A 12,427-nucleotide genomic window follows, 5' to 3' on the forward strand; every position below is an offset into this window, starting at 1 on the left:
TTTTTCCTTTAACCGGTGTGTGTGTTGTGATTTTTAGAGTATATACTTATACTTTCATATTTCAAACTGCATGTTAAGCTTTGCATCTTGATTAAGTCATTTTAATAAAATCAATAAATTTGTTTTTATTAAAGAAACCTGGTTAGCAGATTTCTTGATTCTGAAACTAATATAAAGTATATAATTGGCTGTATTGGTAACTGGGTAAAACATTTAAATATACGTTGCAACCAGTGGAGTAATGGAACTAGAGAAAGACAGTGTATTCCTCCAAGCTCTGTCATAACACTTCTTTCTCTTCACACGAGACATGACCACCATTCTCTTGTCTAGCATTTGCACAACCAACAACTCCTCCTCCCCCCACTCTGTCATCAGTTCATATTTTACACCATTGGCTTTACAGTCATCATCTCACCATTCTTATTCTATCCAGCTTCTTCTCCACCTCTCACCATATACACTGTTGGCACAAGTCCTAAACATCTCAATTTACTGTTTGAACAGCCACTCACTAACTCTTGCCCTTTCCTGCAGGACAAAACTGCACATAATGATAGGGAGATGAAAAAGACTAGGGGCAAGTACTTATAGCCCTCATCTGAGCAAAGCATGATTGTAAATTAGGAGCCATGGGAAAAGTCATAAGCATTAGGGAAGGCAAGGCTGATCTGAGCATGATGACTTGTAACCTTTCCTGTAACACCAAATATTCATCAAGCTTCACAACTTCAGGTTGTATTCAGACCATTCACAACCTTGACATCCATTTTTACTTCAAGATGAGCTTCCTACCATAAATCCACTCGATCACCAAGACCGCCTACTTACACCTCTAATATTGTCAGTTTTCATACCTGTCTCAGCTTATCTGCTGTTGAAAACCTCTGATGCCTTTGTTACATCAGACTTGACTATTACAACGCTCTGACTGGACTCCCATCTCCCATAAACAGAACTCATGCTGAAAGGTCATGGACCTGAAACATTAACTGTTTTTCTTGCCAGATACTACCAGACCTGCTGAGTATTTCCAGCATTTTCTGCCTTTATTTCAGATTTCCAGCATCTGCAGTATTTTGTTGTAGCACATAGATTAGGTTAGATAGTGAGCCAGACGAATCTGAATGTGGTGAAAAAATAATCATGGGCGACCAACAGCTATTGGCTGCACAGATAGCCTAAGATAGTAAATTAGAGGGTGCAGTCTTCTCCCAGGTCCACTGAGGGCAGAAATATGGATTTCATGGACCTGCCAATGAGAAAAAAAAAATTGCTGGTCTCATAAGCAGTTATACAAAAGTACTGGAGGCCTAGGAAGAAGTTTCACAATAGCTGGAAATGTGGAGGAGTTGACACCAGACAGGCTGGAAGTTATCTCATATAGCATTAACAATCCACAGTCCATCTCAACAAGTGCAACCACCTCCAGGGACACTGCAGCAGGGCTCTCACCAGAAGTCAATAGTATCAGCCTTTGCAGCTTTGGTGGAATCTCAAACAACTGCTACCCAGGCACTGGCCACCTTGGCAAGATTGGTGGACCAAATAGATAAAAGGACTCTGATTTGCAGAGCAGACTGCAGAAGCTGTGAAAACAGAGTCCCAGCTGCATGGACATGGCAGCAATGCTTATGGGAACAGCATGGACTGAAATAACTGGTAAAATTTCTAAGGGAGATCCTACATTACTTCATGAAGCATACCCTAAAAACTAAGAACCAGAGGATACTGATTTAAGGTGATAGCAAAAGAACCCATGGTAACATGAGGAATTACTTCTAGCAAATTGATAAAAGGAAATAAATTGCAGAGTTAGTGAAAGGGACTAGCCAAATGGCTAGTGTACATGACATTGGGATAGAGGGAGGTAATAAGTGGAAGTGCCCGTGCCATTAGAAGTAGTCATTCAATTAAGGAAAGGATGAAAACGCTGATCAGTTTCTTATCCTACTACTGCAACAACACCCAAATTTCAAAAAAAGGAGTAGAAGCTCTGAACTTAATCGCAATTCAAAATAAAGTCTTCAGCCCATAAAGCTAAGTGTAAGAATGTTAAATTCAGGAAAATGGGAGTTTTATAAAAGTTGAAGACAAGTACAATTAAATTTTGAATAAATTTAAATGCTCTTAAAATTTTAAGTTCTGGTTATGCAAAAAGAACTTTAAATAATTTTCTGGATTTTTGAAACTAAGAGCTAAAGATATGCACCCACAGATTTAACTCCATTATTTTGAATTCCACCCAGATTTACCTTCAAATTTTTAACAATTGAGATAGTCAAGTCAATCCTAGCAAAAGAAAATGTTCCAAAGTTCCCAAAAATAAAACTGAGCAATTTCCTTTCTAAATTTCTGCATCGGCATAGTAGGCAATCAGCTTACTTTAGCGATTAAGATGCTAACCATTTCCTTAACTTCCTCCACTACTCCCCAGAGAAGTATTGCGATCAAGTTTTTTTCTAAAAAAGTGCTAAACAGCCAATATCTGACTAAACCAGCATTCATTAACTAGTCTTGGTAGTTACCAAGCACCTCACAAGCAGTGTTAAAATATCTTTAGCTACAAACAGAAATAAAACAGGCAGAGTGCGAATGTACTCTGCAGTTTATAAGTTCATATCAGTTAAGGTACACTATTTGATGGATAACAACCCATTAAGGACAATACAAAACCAAAGCTTGCAGTCTAGGCTTAGGTCTGCAAGACCCCATGATATGCTACTTTCTGCCCCCCTTCAATAAATCTCCAATACATTTCCACAATGTGGTCTGTCCTATATGGTGATATAAACAAAGCTGGGTGAGACCTATTCCAACACATTGTCTACCAATGGCTGCTGGTATTAAATGACCCTGCTAGCTAACAAAAAGCTGAATAAGCTGTATTACTAGGTTAGTATCCTTACTCCATGCATTAGAATAGCAAGTGTCCAAATTCAGAAATATTGGTCTTGTATTACAAAATTTATTTCTTTGTATTGATTAATTCCTCATGTTTTCAATGACCACAAAAAGAGAATTGGTATGCAATAGGTAAAGGGAGGTGAACTGGGATAATGTTAAATTTCAAGTGAATGGTGGATTTACCAGGAATTCAAAAGAAAAAAAAAAACACAAGAATTTGGAAAAGGCAAGTACTCAGACTTGCAATTGGATCATTGCAATTAATAATTCAAAAATCATACTCCATTCAATCTGAACTTACTCAGACCCTTACAGCAAAGGCCAAAATATGGTTAGATTTGCCATTTGGGTTTAAAACTCAAAGTGCACTTTGAATTAGAATAATTTTTATTAAGTGAATAGATACTGATCTTTAACATTTGTGATTAACAATTCCAAGCACAATAGAAGCAACAATTATTGCTGAGCCAATCAACAGCAGTGGCCAAGAGTAGGACTTCATATGGTTATCTGGAGACAGAAAAAAAAAGGCACATTATTTCAGAATTACTGCTTGAAAAATAGCTCTAGAAATGATTCTTCACCTTTCATAATCTGGTTTTCCACTGTAGGGATTTCTGCCACGATTACCACTGCTCCAGATGATACAGATCCATGCAGATGGTGCTCTGTATCAGCACTCCGACCTGCAGTTGCATACAACTAGTCAGTAGAGTACTTCAGGAAACATCAAGTTTTATTCTAATCTTAATGCCTTACCCATTCGTTGTTTTCCTGGTACACATTGCCCAGGGCAGAGCAGCCCATTTACTGGTTCCTTCCTGCACAAGACTACACTGCAATGAAAGTACACCTAAAAAAAAGAGAAAAAAAAAAAGCATAGCAGGGCAGCAAATGGAAAGAACTGAAACACATTGCACTGAAGCAATCCTCACCTGTCCCAAGGCATCAATGCTTCCCAAGGCAAAAGCAAATGTCTTGACTTCAAACCTTTTGTAGTGAGTAGGATAGCTGACCCTCTCATTACTTGTTACTGGATGGAAGATAGTCATATGCAAATCGGCATGGTTCTCACAGCTATTAACAAAAAGTACCTGGATTAAGTAAGGAAAGTCATTTGCTTCTTTTTAAGAAGAGAGCAGCTCATACTTGCCTGTTGATGACAATAGGCCACTGTGGAATGCTATGTCTGTCTGGTGATGCAGTTGCCCAGCAATCCTGCAGGAACAGTTCAATTTGTGGATCTTCATTGTACAACAGTTGTACTTCAAAGTAGAGGGGATCAGTTAGGTACTTCACTACTGGATAATCAGCTTCTCCATACAGCTTAACGTAGGACATATCTGCAAGCATCCAAGCAAATTGAATGTTCCCAGGGCAGCGGCAGAGGGGAAAAAAAAAAAGAAATGCTCCCATTTCAAATTCATCCCAGCTATTTAAGTTAGATGATTAAATTAGTGGTTTTATACTAGCTCCATGTAAAATAGCTTTACACCAAATATCAAGTACAAGATTTACCTTTGGCAAGGTGCATAACCAAGACAATAGGTCCATATCCAGGTACAACAGTTGGCTGAGGATTTACTTGGTGCTCAAACTGAAGATGCAGTGAGTCATTTACACGGTAATGACAGGATATTGCAAGCCTAGGAGGAGCAAAGATGTTACTTGCTATTCATATAACCACACAAAAAGAAAAAAAAGCTGCTCAGATTCTTACCGATATATTGGATCACTGGCTGGTGCTGATTTTTTGAAATACACCACTTCATTCTCATAGATCATGTAATCCCCCTCAAACTACCAAGAGAAACCAAAATTAGTCTGTCACCAGATGCTTGCTGAATCTTTAATCTAGGCCAATTTATATTTCAACAGAAGTCTACTTGTTGGCTTACCCTTCTACTTGTTCCACATGAATTTGCAGAAAATTCAAAGGTGGCTTTGAATTCATCACTCTCTTTTGGTCCACAGGTTTTATCTTTCAGCATCATTTTACCATTGACACCCAACAATGCTTCAAGTTTTAAAGCAGTAATGACAATTCTTCCATTTGGGAAACAAGCTGAGGGGAAAAAAAAAAAGTAGTCAGTATGCTATCAATATGCAAGAAATTGGTTATGAGTGAAAAAAAAAAACCCCAGAGCTTACTTATGAAGTCAGTTACAGGAAAACTGCAGGAAACAGAAAAGTTGGCTAGCACATCCAGAGTTTTGTTATCCTTCAGTTTGAAGTCAAATCTGTTTCGAAGGCCTTGCTTGTTTATTGCCTGTAATGAAGCCACAATTAAAAAATCAGGACCAGCTCAAAAGTTAAGCCAAGACACTAGTTCAAAGCAGCTTACCTCATGGACAACTTCAGCTGCAGCATGTGGAATTGAGAGTATTAAGTGGGTACCATTATCACTGAAGATATAACCATACTGCTCAGCAGAGTGAGGGGTTAGTCGTACATTCCCAATAAAAGGAATCCAATACTGATCCAAGGTTCCATGTGTTACTACCAGGGTCATGTTTGCTTCATCACAAAAGCCATTTGCCATAGGAAGTACTAAGAAGTGAACATTTTATAGTATTACTCAAAGCATTTAAAAATCATTTCTTCCTTGTGTAGATTAAGAGCACTCACCTATTTTATGCTGATATTTTAAATGAGCTACATGTGTGAATGTTACATTTTCAGGTACCACAGTCAGCGTGTAGATGATGTCAAGGGTATATTGTTCAACACCATCTCCTATATACTAAAAGGAAACACAAGAGGGATGAGTCACAGTCAAGCAGTGTGGAAACATACATTGCTCCAATATTCCATTACCTTTCTGTCTACAACTGGTGCCTCCATTGGAACTTCAAGAATGAAGATTCTATTTAGGGTTGTCTCATTTGTGGTAGTCCCATTGTACACATTAAACACCTGCTTTGCTTCATCCACAGGGAAGGATTGAGAGCCCAGAGTGAGTTTTTTCAGTTCTACATCAGGGAGGAAGTTGCCTAGTGTGACGTTGAATAGCCATTGCTCAGGAATGGTATCTGGGGAAAAAAAAGGTAGGAAACAGTTGAATTGTAAACTGGAATCCATGCATTTAGTAGCAGAAACCCATTTAACCACATGTAAATTGTTTTTCTATCTGCATAGGCATGTTAATTGCCTTTTGCAGTGAACAAGCAAATTTTTAAAGTCAGTCAGTTTGGAGTTCTACACCCTTGATGCACTGCCATAAGTAAACACTGGCCATAGTCAGAAAAGTTAGAAAGATATCACCTTTTGGAACTTGTACTGAAGATCACTCCAGAATGATAGAATATGTTGAGGAAAAAGCTCTCCACTAGTAGTTTAACATTATGAACTTGGTTGGGGGAGGAGGGGAGGGGGAGAAAAAGAATCCTTTCCTTTCTCCCCACCATAGGGAAAAAAGGGAACAGTACAGCACCTGCAAACATTGAAATTCATTGAAATACTAAAAAACAGTTATTACAGATTTTGTACAGCAAAGGGACCTCACATCTAAAATGATTAGTGTTGAGTAGGTTTTAGAAATGCTATGACATGGGCCACATTTGGTTAGCTGAGCAGGTTAGAACCCCCATTTCAAAACATGCCAGTTATCCCTCATTCAAAATAAAGAGCATAATGCATACCATCAGTGAGAACAAGGGGCTGAGGAATAAAGGGAGTTGTAACTGGATGGATCACATTGATTTTATTCAGTCCCCATGCCTCATCTTCCCACAGGTGTTCCAAGAACAGATTAATGCTGTACTTTATACCATATTGTCCATCCTGCACATGGCTCTGAAAAGTAAAAAACAATTCCTCACATTTATAAGCTATTAGTTATTCAAGTTTACCATTTTAAAGTCGTGAAAAGAATCTGAATTCATGTCTTTACAAGGAAGCGAATGTTTGACTGTTCCTATCCAATTCGTCATTCAAATGACTTTCAACGAGTTCTTCTATGGAGACTGCTTTAAATAAGTAAATCAGGTTTCACTATTCAAAATTGATCCATGCTATGAATTAGCTGTGGTCATCCTTCCATCTGAAGTACAAAATCCAATTCTTCACCAACCTTATAGTATCCATCCTGTGCTCCAATTGGGACCCTTATTGCAAGAGCTGTATCATTTTTATCTAGAGTATAGTTTCTTTCTGCCATTCTTCTGGGGTCCAACTTTATACCATTTACTCCCATGGAGGTGTTGTCTTGATGAACTGCACTGGTCACAATTGGAGTGAAGATTCTTGGTACTGTCCACAGGATTAGGTCATCAGTGAATGTAATACCATCTGAGGGATAATAGCATATTTAAATTGCTAGTTATTTCTTCTTTCTCCCACCCCCCACAAAATCTCAAGTTATTCCACAGACAGAATGAGGAAGGCTCCTTCCAAGGACAGTGTAGTGAGGATTGTTCAGAAGGCAGTTATTTTAAATATTAAAAAAGGAATTTCAATACTAAAGCTACTGCTTAGACGACAGAATCCAATATTGCCCTGAAAGTGATTTAAAAATCAGTCAAGCATGGGGAAAATAAAGTCAGTTTTATTTGAATTTTAGAAGTGTTACAACTTCCAAATGCAAGCACAATTGACTTCTTACCAAGTGGACAAGCCATTGCAGTGTCAATTACAAGAATCATCCACTGCTGCTTGTAAAAGGTACTTGATCGGATGACAGACAAGGGCACACCTTGGACCTATTTGGAAAAAAAAAGTCAGTCAATCTAAAAAAAAAACACAATGGAGTCAAAAATGCCACATGAAGTGGAATAGGATTAGTGAACTCACCAGAACTATTTGAGCCTCATTTGTATGATATGGAGCACGAAGCAAAATTCGAGATATTGTTGTGTTGATTCCATAGTTCATCTGATGTGCTTTTCTCACAGTCATACTCCTTTTGTCACCAGAAATGTGAAATACCACTTGCCATATTCCACTTTCCACACTCGTTGCCTAGATGAACAGTTGAGACCATGATAATTCTTTCCATACAAAAAGGTTGCAACAAACCTGATAATGCTGCAAGATTCATGCAATATTTAAGTCATTCTTCAATAATTTAAGTGAATGCATCTGTGATTAAAGCCATGGTAGGATAACAAAAAAAAAAAAAAAAACACAAGAAAGTTTCTCCAGTATTTGATGCTAAAAGTATGGGAAGCCTGCAGCTTCTGAAGTTCTACCTATTGACTGGATTGCTCTGCAGAGAGCCAGCATGGACTTGATGGGACAAATGGCCTCCTCTGCCATAAATGACTATTGCTAGAAATGTCAAGCTGCAAATAAAATTATGTAATTTGTACTAAAAGATGCCAAATTGAATGATTGATGTCAAAAAAGGGCAAGATATACAGCTATGCAAATTTGTTTAGCACAAGTAGCTTGTATCTGATAACCAAACAAAATTGTCAAGTTACCAAAATTCTTAATGTAACAATTTTAGCTGCAGATATGATAGAATTAGATAAAAACATGCTTTGGTTACTCATAGCATTTTTCATACTTGCTTGCATTATGACAGATAGCCAGGGTCATAAAAATGCAAATGAAGCTTCAAGTAGGTAAAGATATCAATTACCAGCATGTTGCACTACACAATTCCTGCATGTACAACTTCCATTGATGCTGACTTGTGCATGAACAGAAGAATGGGTTCAATGGGTAGAGTTTTGATTTGAAAATTAAAATTAAGTCCCACTGTATTCATTAGAAATAAGCTAAAAAAAAATCCTTTAAAAGCAGTTACTGAATTGAGATGCAAAAATGTAAGAAGCATTGAAAGTTCCATTCCCATGATATCTTACTTCTGGAAGTACTAAAGACCAGTCTTGAGCATCTTGTGCATAATCCTGCTCAATTGGTGGTATCTGTCTTTGTACAGAGACCTGCATGAAAGAGAGATTATTATATTACCCAGTGGTTACTAAAAGAAGTCTAAAATTGCATGCCTATAATTCTATTAGCATTGAGTCACTAATGTTGACAGATTTGCAATAAGTCAAATCAAGGCAAATTATGCTAATTCATTGAATTTTATCCATTTACCTAATCATTCCAGACAGATTCTACAAATTTATTGTTGGCAGGTGCCTGATATTTGTAATTTATACTGCTTCCTGGAACAGGTCAGAACTACTACTATTAATTGTAGATAGTATTGCTGATCACAAACTAACAATTGGCATAATTTGCTTTCTATTTACCTGCATGTAGTTTTCTTCACAGAAAATTTCCCTTGCAGCCCATGCTGAGTACATACAAGATAGAGTTTGAATATATGTTGAAGCCACTACTCTGTCAGTTCCTACATGTATTTGTACAGTGAGGTTGAACTGTTCATCAGCCTGCAAACAAAAATGACAATGTAAAGGCTATAGTGGAATGATGTATCCAAATAGCGACCCTATGGTCACTCCCTAAACATTTGTAGGGAACCTAGATCATTTAAGTGCCCCACATAGCAAGGATACTATTACTTCAAAACAAACTCTAGAAAAGATATTTCACTTGCACAGGATCAAATACCTCCATACAGGTGCAGGTCTATACTTTTCTACTTCATTGTGGAACAAAATCTCAAGATATCAAATTCTAGTTAAGAACAGGTTTCCCCAATTAAGATGCATAGAGCACCAAACATCCACCACCCCATCCCCAAGAGGCCAATAAATGTTCTTCCCATTGGGTGTTTGAATAGCATTTTATTAGAATTATGTTTTAATTTTCTTGTATTTGCCCTGGCACAGTCCTCAGTGTCAGGTCTCATTTTAGAATAAAAGCTGGATTTTGTAACGATGTAATCTTCTCCATTTTATCTTACCACAATATGGACACAACAGCTAAGGACAGAGGCACGGAATTCAATATTATTCCAGGAATCCACTGCAATTGTATAGCCACACTGTGAAGCAAAGCTTGGTGTAACATGAAAGATATTGCCAGCCAGATCTGAAAACACAGTAAAAGGCTAGAGTTAACTGGAGAATTCAGATTTAAAGCTAATTTATTGTTGCGAATATCCTGCTCTGTAGGGAAATTTGTGTTTTCAGTTGGGAAAATAGATTCTTCAGGGACTGGCAGGTGCACAGGTAGGGAAGTGTCCATCCTCAAATTTTAGTAAGATAGCTTGCTTTTATTAAAAAAAAAAAATTGCATTTCTGGATGCAATAGTTTAAAATCTAGGTACTCTTGTTACCATATGTATAAATTACCATAATTCTACATGTGATTGGCAAGAGTAACAAAGCACTCCTCATCTAAGAGGCAGAGGGTCAAAAAAAAAGCCAAATCCAGGTAGTGTGGCATGAGAACAAAGCCAACATTTGCAAGCCTCTAAAGTATAGGGTAAAATCACTTTCACCTACTGCTTAATTTAAGCACATTATATTTTGTATTCAGCAATTCAATGAACCATACTTGTTAGCTATAAAAATTGTTTTCTGCATCCTTGATAGAATTAAAGCAACTGAACTCACCAGGATACACTTAAAAATAAAAAAGAGTCAAGGTAGACATCAGAATACCCATTAAACGTTTCATCCCATATTGTAGTATTTCACTTTATATAGTAAAAAAACTTTTGCAATTTTATTGCAATAAAATCAGTCCACACCTCAACATTAACTCAGTGCCTGGCAACTTTCTGTTCTCACACTCCAAGATTAGGCAGTGGCAGTTTTCAATCAAGCTCTGGACTACATAATTAAAAAAGAAAAGAAACCTCTACACTATTTTAGCCAAACCTTCAGTTACCTCCCTTAAACATCCTCATTTCCTCAGCACCTACCCAAAGACTAACTGGAGAATACTTCCCCATGGCGAGAGAAAATGCTAAGTTTTGAAGTATTCCTCCAAAAAAAAACATTCTACAGTTTTCTAAAAAAACAAAATTACAACACTCGTGCCACAAATGATGAACTCAATGCCAACATTAAACATGTACACCACACTGAAGTTGAGACCAAACTCCTGAAAGTCTAGGTTTGCTCTTAAAAGTACTATTCAAAAGCAAGAACTTCTTCAAAAAGTCAGTTTTCACCACCTCTTCACTAGATAAATTGGTAGTTTATCTAGAAAAACAGCAGCCAAGTGAATTGTGTATCTTATTAAACGTCACTGTGTAAATGGATTCGATTGTTTTACACCCCACTTTAGTGCTATGCACATATTTTGATCCTTCAACTTTAGAAAACATTTAAGGGGTTTAACGATTCACGACATTAACACCATTACTGCACAGGCAGCAAGTAATGTGCAGCGTTCCGGGGAGAAAGCAGGAGAATGGAACTGAAGGAGTTGTTCTTTCAGAGAGCCGGTGCGGACACGACGGGCCGAATGGCCGCCTGCACTGTTACGATTCTGTGAACTGATCCTCAGATTAAAGGGACAATGAAGGACTCCAGATTGTGGGATCCGAGACGGTCTAATTCGGCTCCACCAAATTAGTACTGAGACAAGGAACCGAGGACCGTTACATGGAGACAGATCCCAAAGTAACGGCAGTGAACTTACCGACAACGCTAATCTGCCAAAACTTGCCAACAAGAAAGTGTTTATTCAATCCAACCCAAAAGACAGCATCACGGCATTCAGTCTTCAGAAAACCTAGAGAAACGGATCAGAGGAGCTCCTTAATATAAAACACGAGTCCATCGGACGCGACACACGGGCTTTGTACGAACTCTAACCTGGAGGCGCAGTTTGCATCCAGACTTCAGGGACTATCGCAGTCACCGACAGTAACAAGCTGTGAAACAAACGGAGCAACCATAAGTAAAAGGTGGGAAATGTCCTCCAGGTTCCAACTTTCACATTGAAAGACTTACCCAAATAACAAGACAGGTGCCATAATCCAACTCCTGTCCCGAAACTGCCCAGGCCGCGTCTTTAACTGCTTCCCCCCCGCAACAGAACTAAAAAGCAGACACATTCCTACTGAAATGGTGAAAGGAGTGAGGGGGCGCGCGCCATTTAACCCGGGCCCCGGTCCCGGGCTCAGCGTCACGCGCTCATTAGCAGCAGCGCCGGCACCTGGTGCACGCTGCAGGGATCCGCGTGCCATCACACCATGGATAAGCATTGACCACTGTGATAGTTGGAGGGAGGGGGTGGAGTGTCACCGAGTCACCCCAGTCAGCAACAAAAATCGTGATCGTCATTGTCTTGGGGCACCACAAGAACGACAATAACTCATATAATAGTCTCATATAATAATCTAATTGTACAACCAAGGGCTTGGCTCCAATACCAGAGTGTGGGATCTATGCTGCTGAAGACATGACTGCCAATGATGGGATAAAGGAGATTGCAGTATTGTCATGAAAGTGTGCTATGCTGAATGATAATTTTTAATTCAGTGGTTGGTAACCTACATTAAACTTTTAAAAGGAAAGCTGGAATCCTAAATTCAACTCTTAAAAAGACAGCAGCTGAGATGGCCATCACAATTTGCATTGAAATACCTCACATTCCAAGGTTTGGAGGTGGAGATGCATGTCTGAACAAGCCCTCATCC

General features: G+C 38.5%; 1 protein-coding gene across 1 annotated transcript; it reads right to left on the reverse strand.

Annotated features, from left to right (window-relative positions):
• Nucleotides 1-3,319: 3,319 nt before the first annotated feature.
• LOC137367114 (uncharacterized) lies at nt 3,320-10,729 on the reverse strand. Its single transcript, XM_068028550.1, has 20 exons — nt 10,666-10,729; nt 9,734-9,861; nt 9,117-9,257; nt 8,718-8,798; nt 7,699-7,866; nt 7,511-7,607; nt 6,980-7,197; nt 6,549-6,702; nt 5,725-5,939; nt 5,536-5,650; nt 5,252-5,457; nt 5,059-5,176; nt 4,806-4,972; nt 4,628-4,707; nt 4,426-4,553; nt 4,061-4,250; nt 3,843-3,984; nt 3,667-3,760; nt 3,492-3,593; nt 3,320-3,417 (listed from the first exon to the last, which is right to left on the reverse strand). Exons 1-20 carry the CDS (start codon nt 10,727-10,729, stop codon nt 3,320-3,322), a joined length of 2,706 nt encoding a protein of 901 aa, XP_067884651.1.
• Between the last annotated feature and the right edge of the window lie 1,698 nt (nt 10,730-12,427).

Source organism: Heterodontus francisci, chromosome 3 (genome assembly GCF_036365525.1).
Source record: "Heterodontus francisci isolate sHetFra1 chromosome 3, sHetFra1.hap1, whole genome shotgun sequence".
Taxonomy (NCBI): Eukaryota; Metazoa; Chordata; class Chondrichthyes; order Heterodontiformes; family Heterodontidae; genus Heterodontus; species Heterodontus francisci.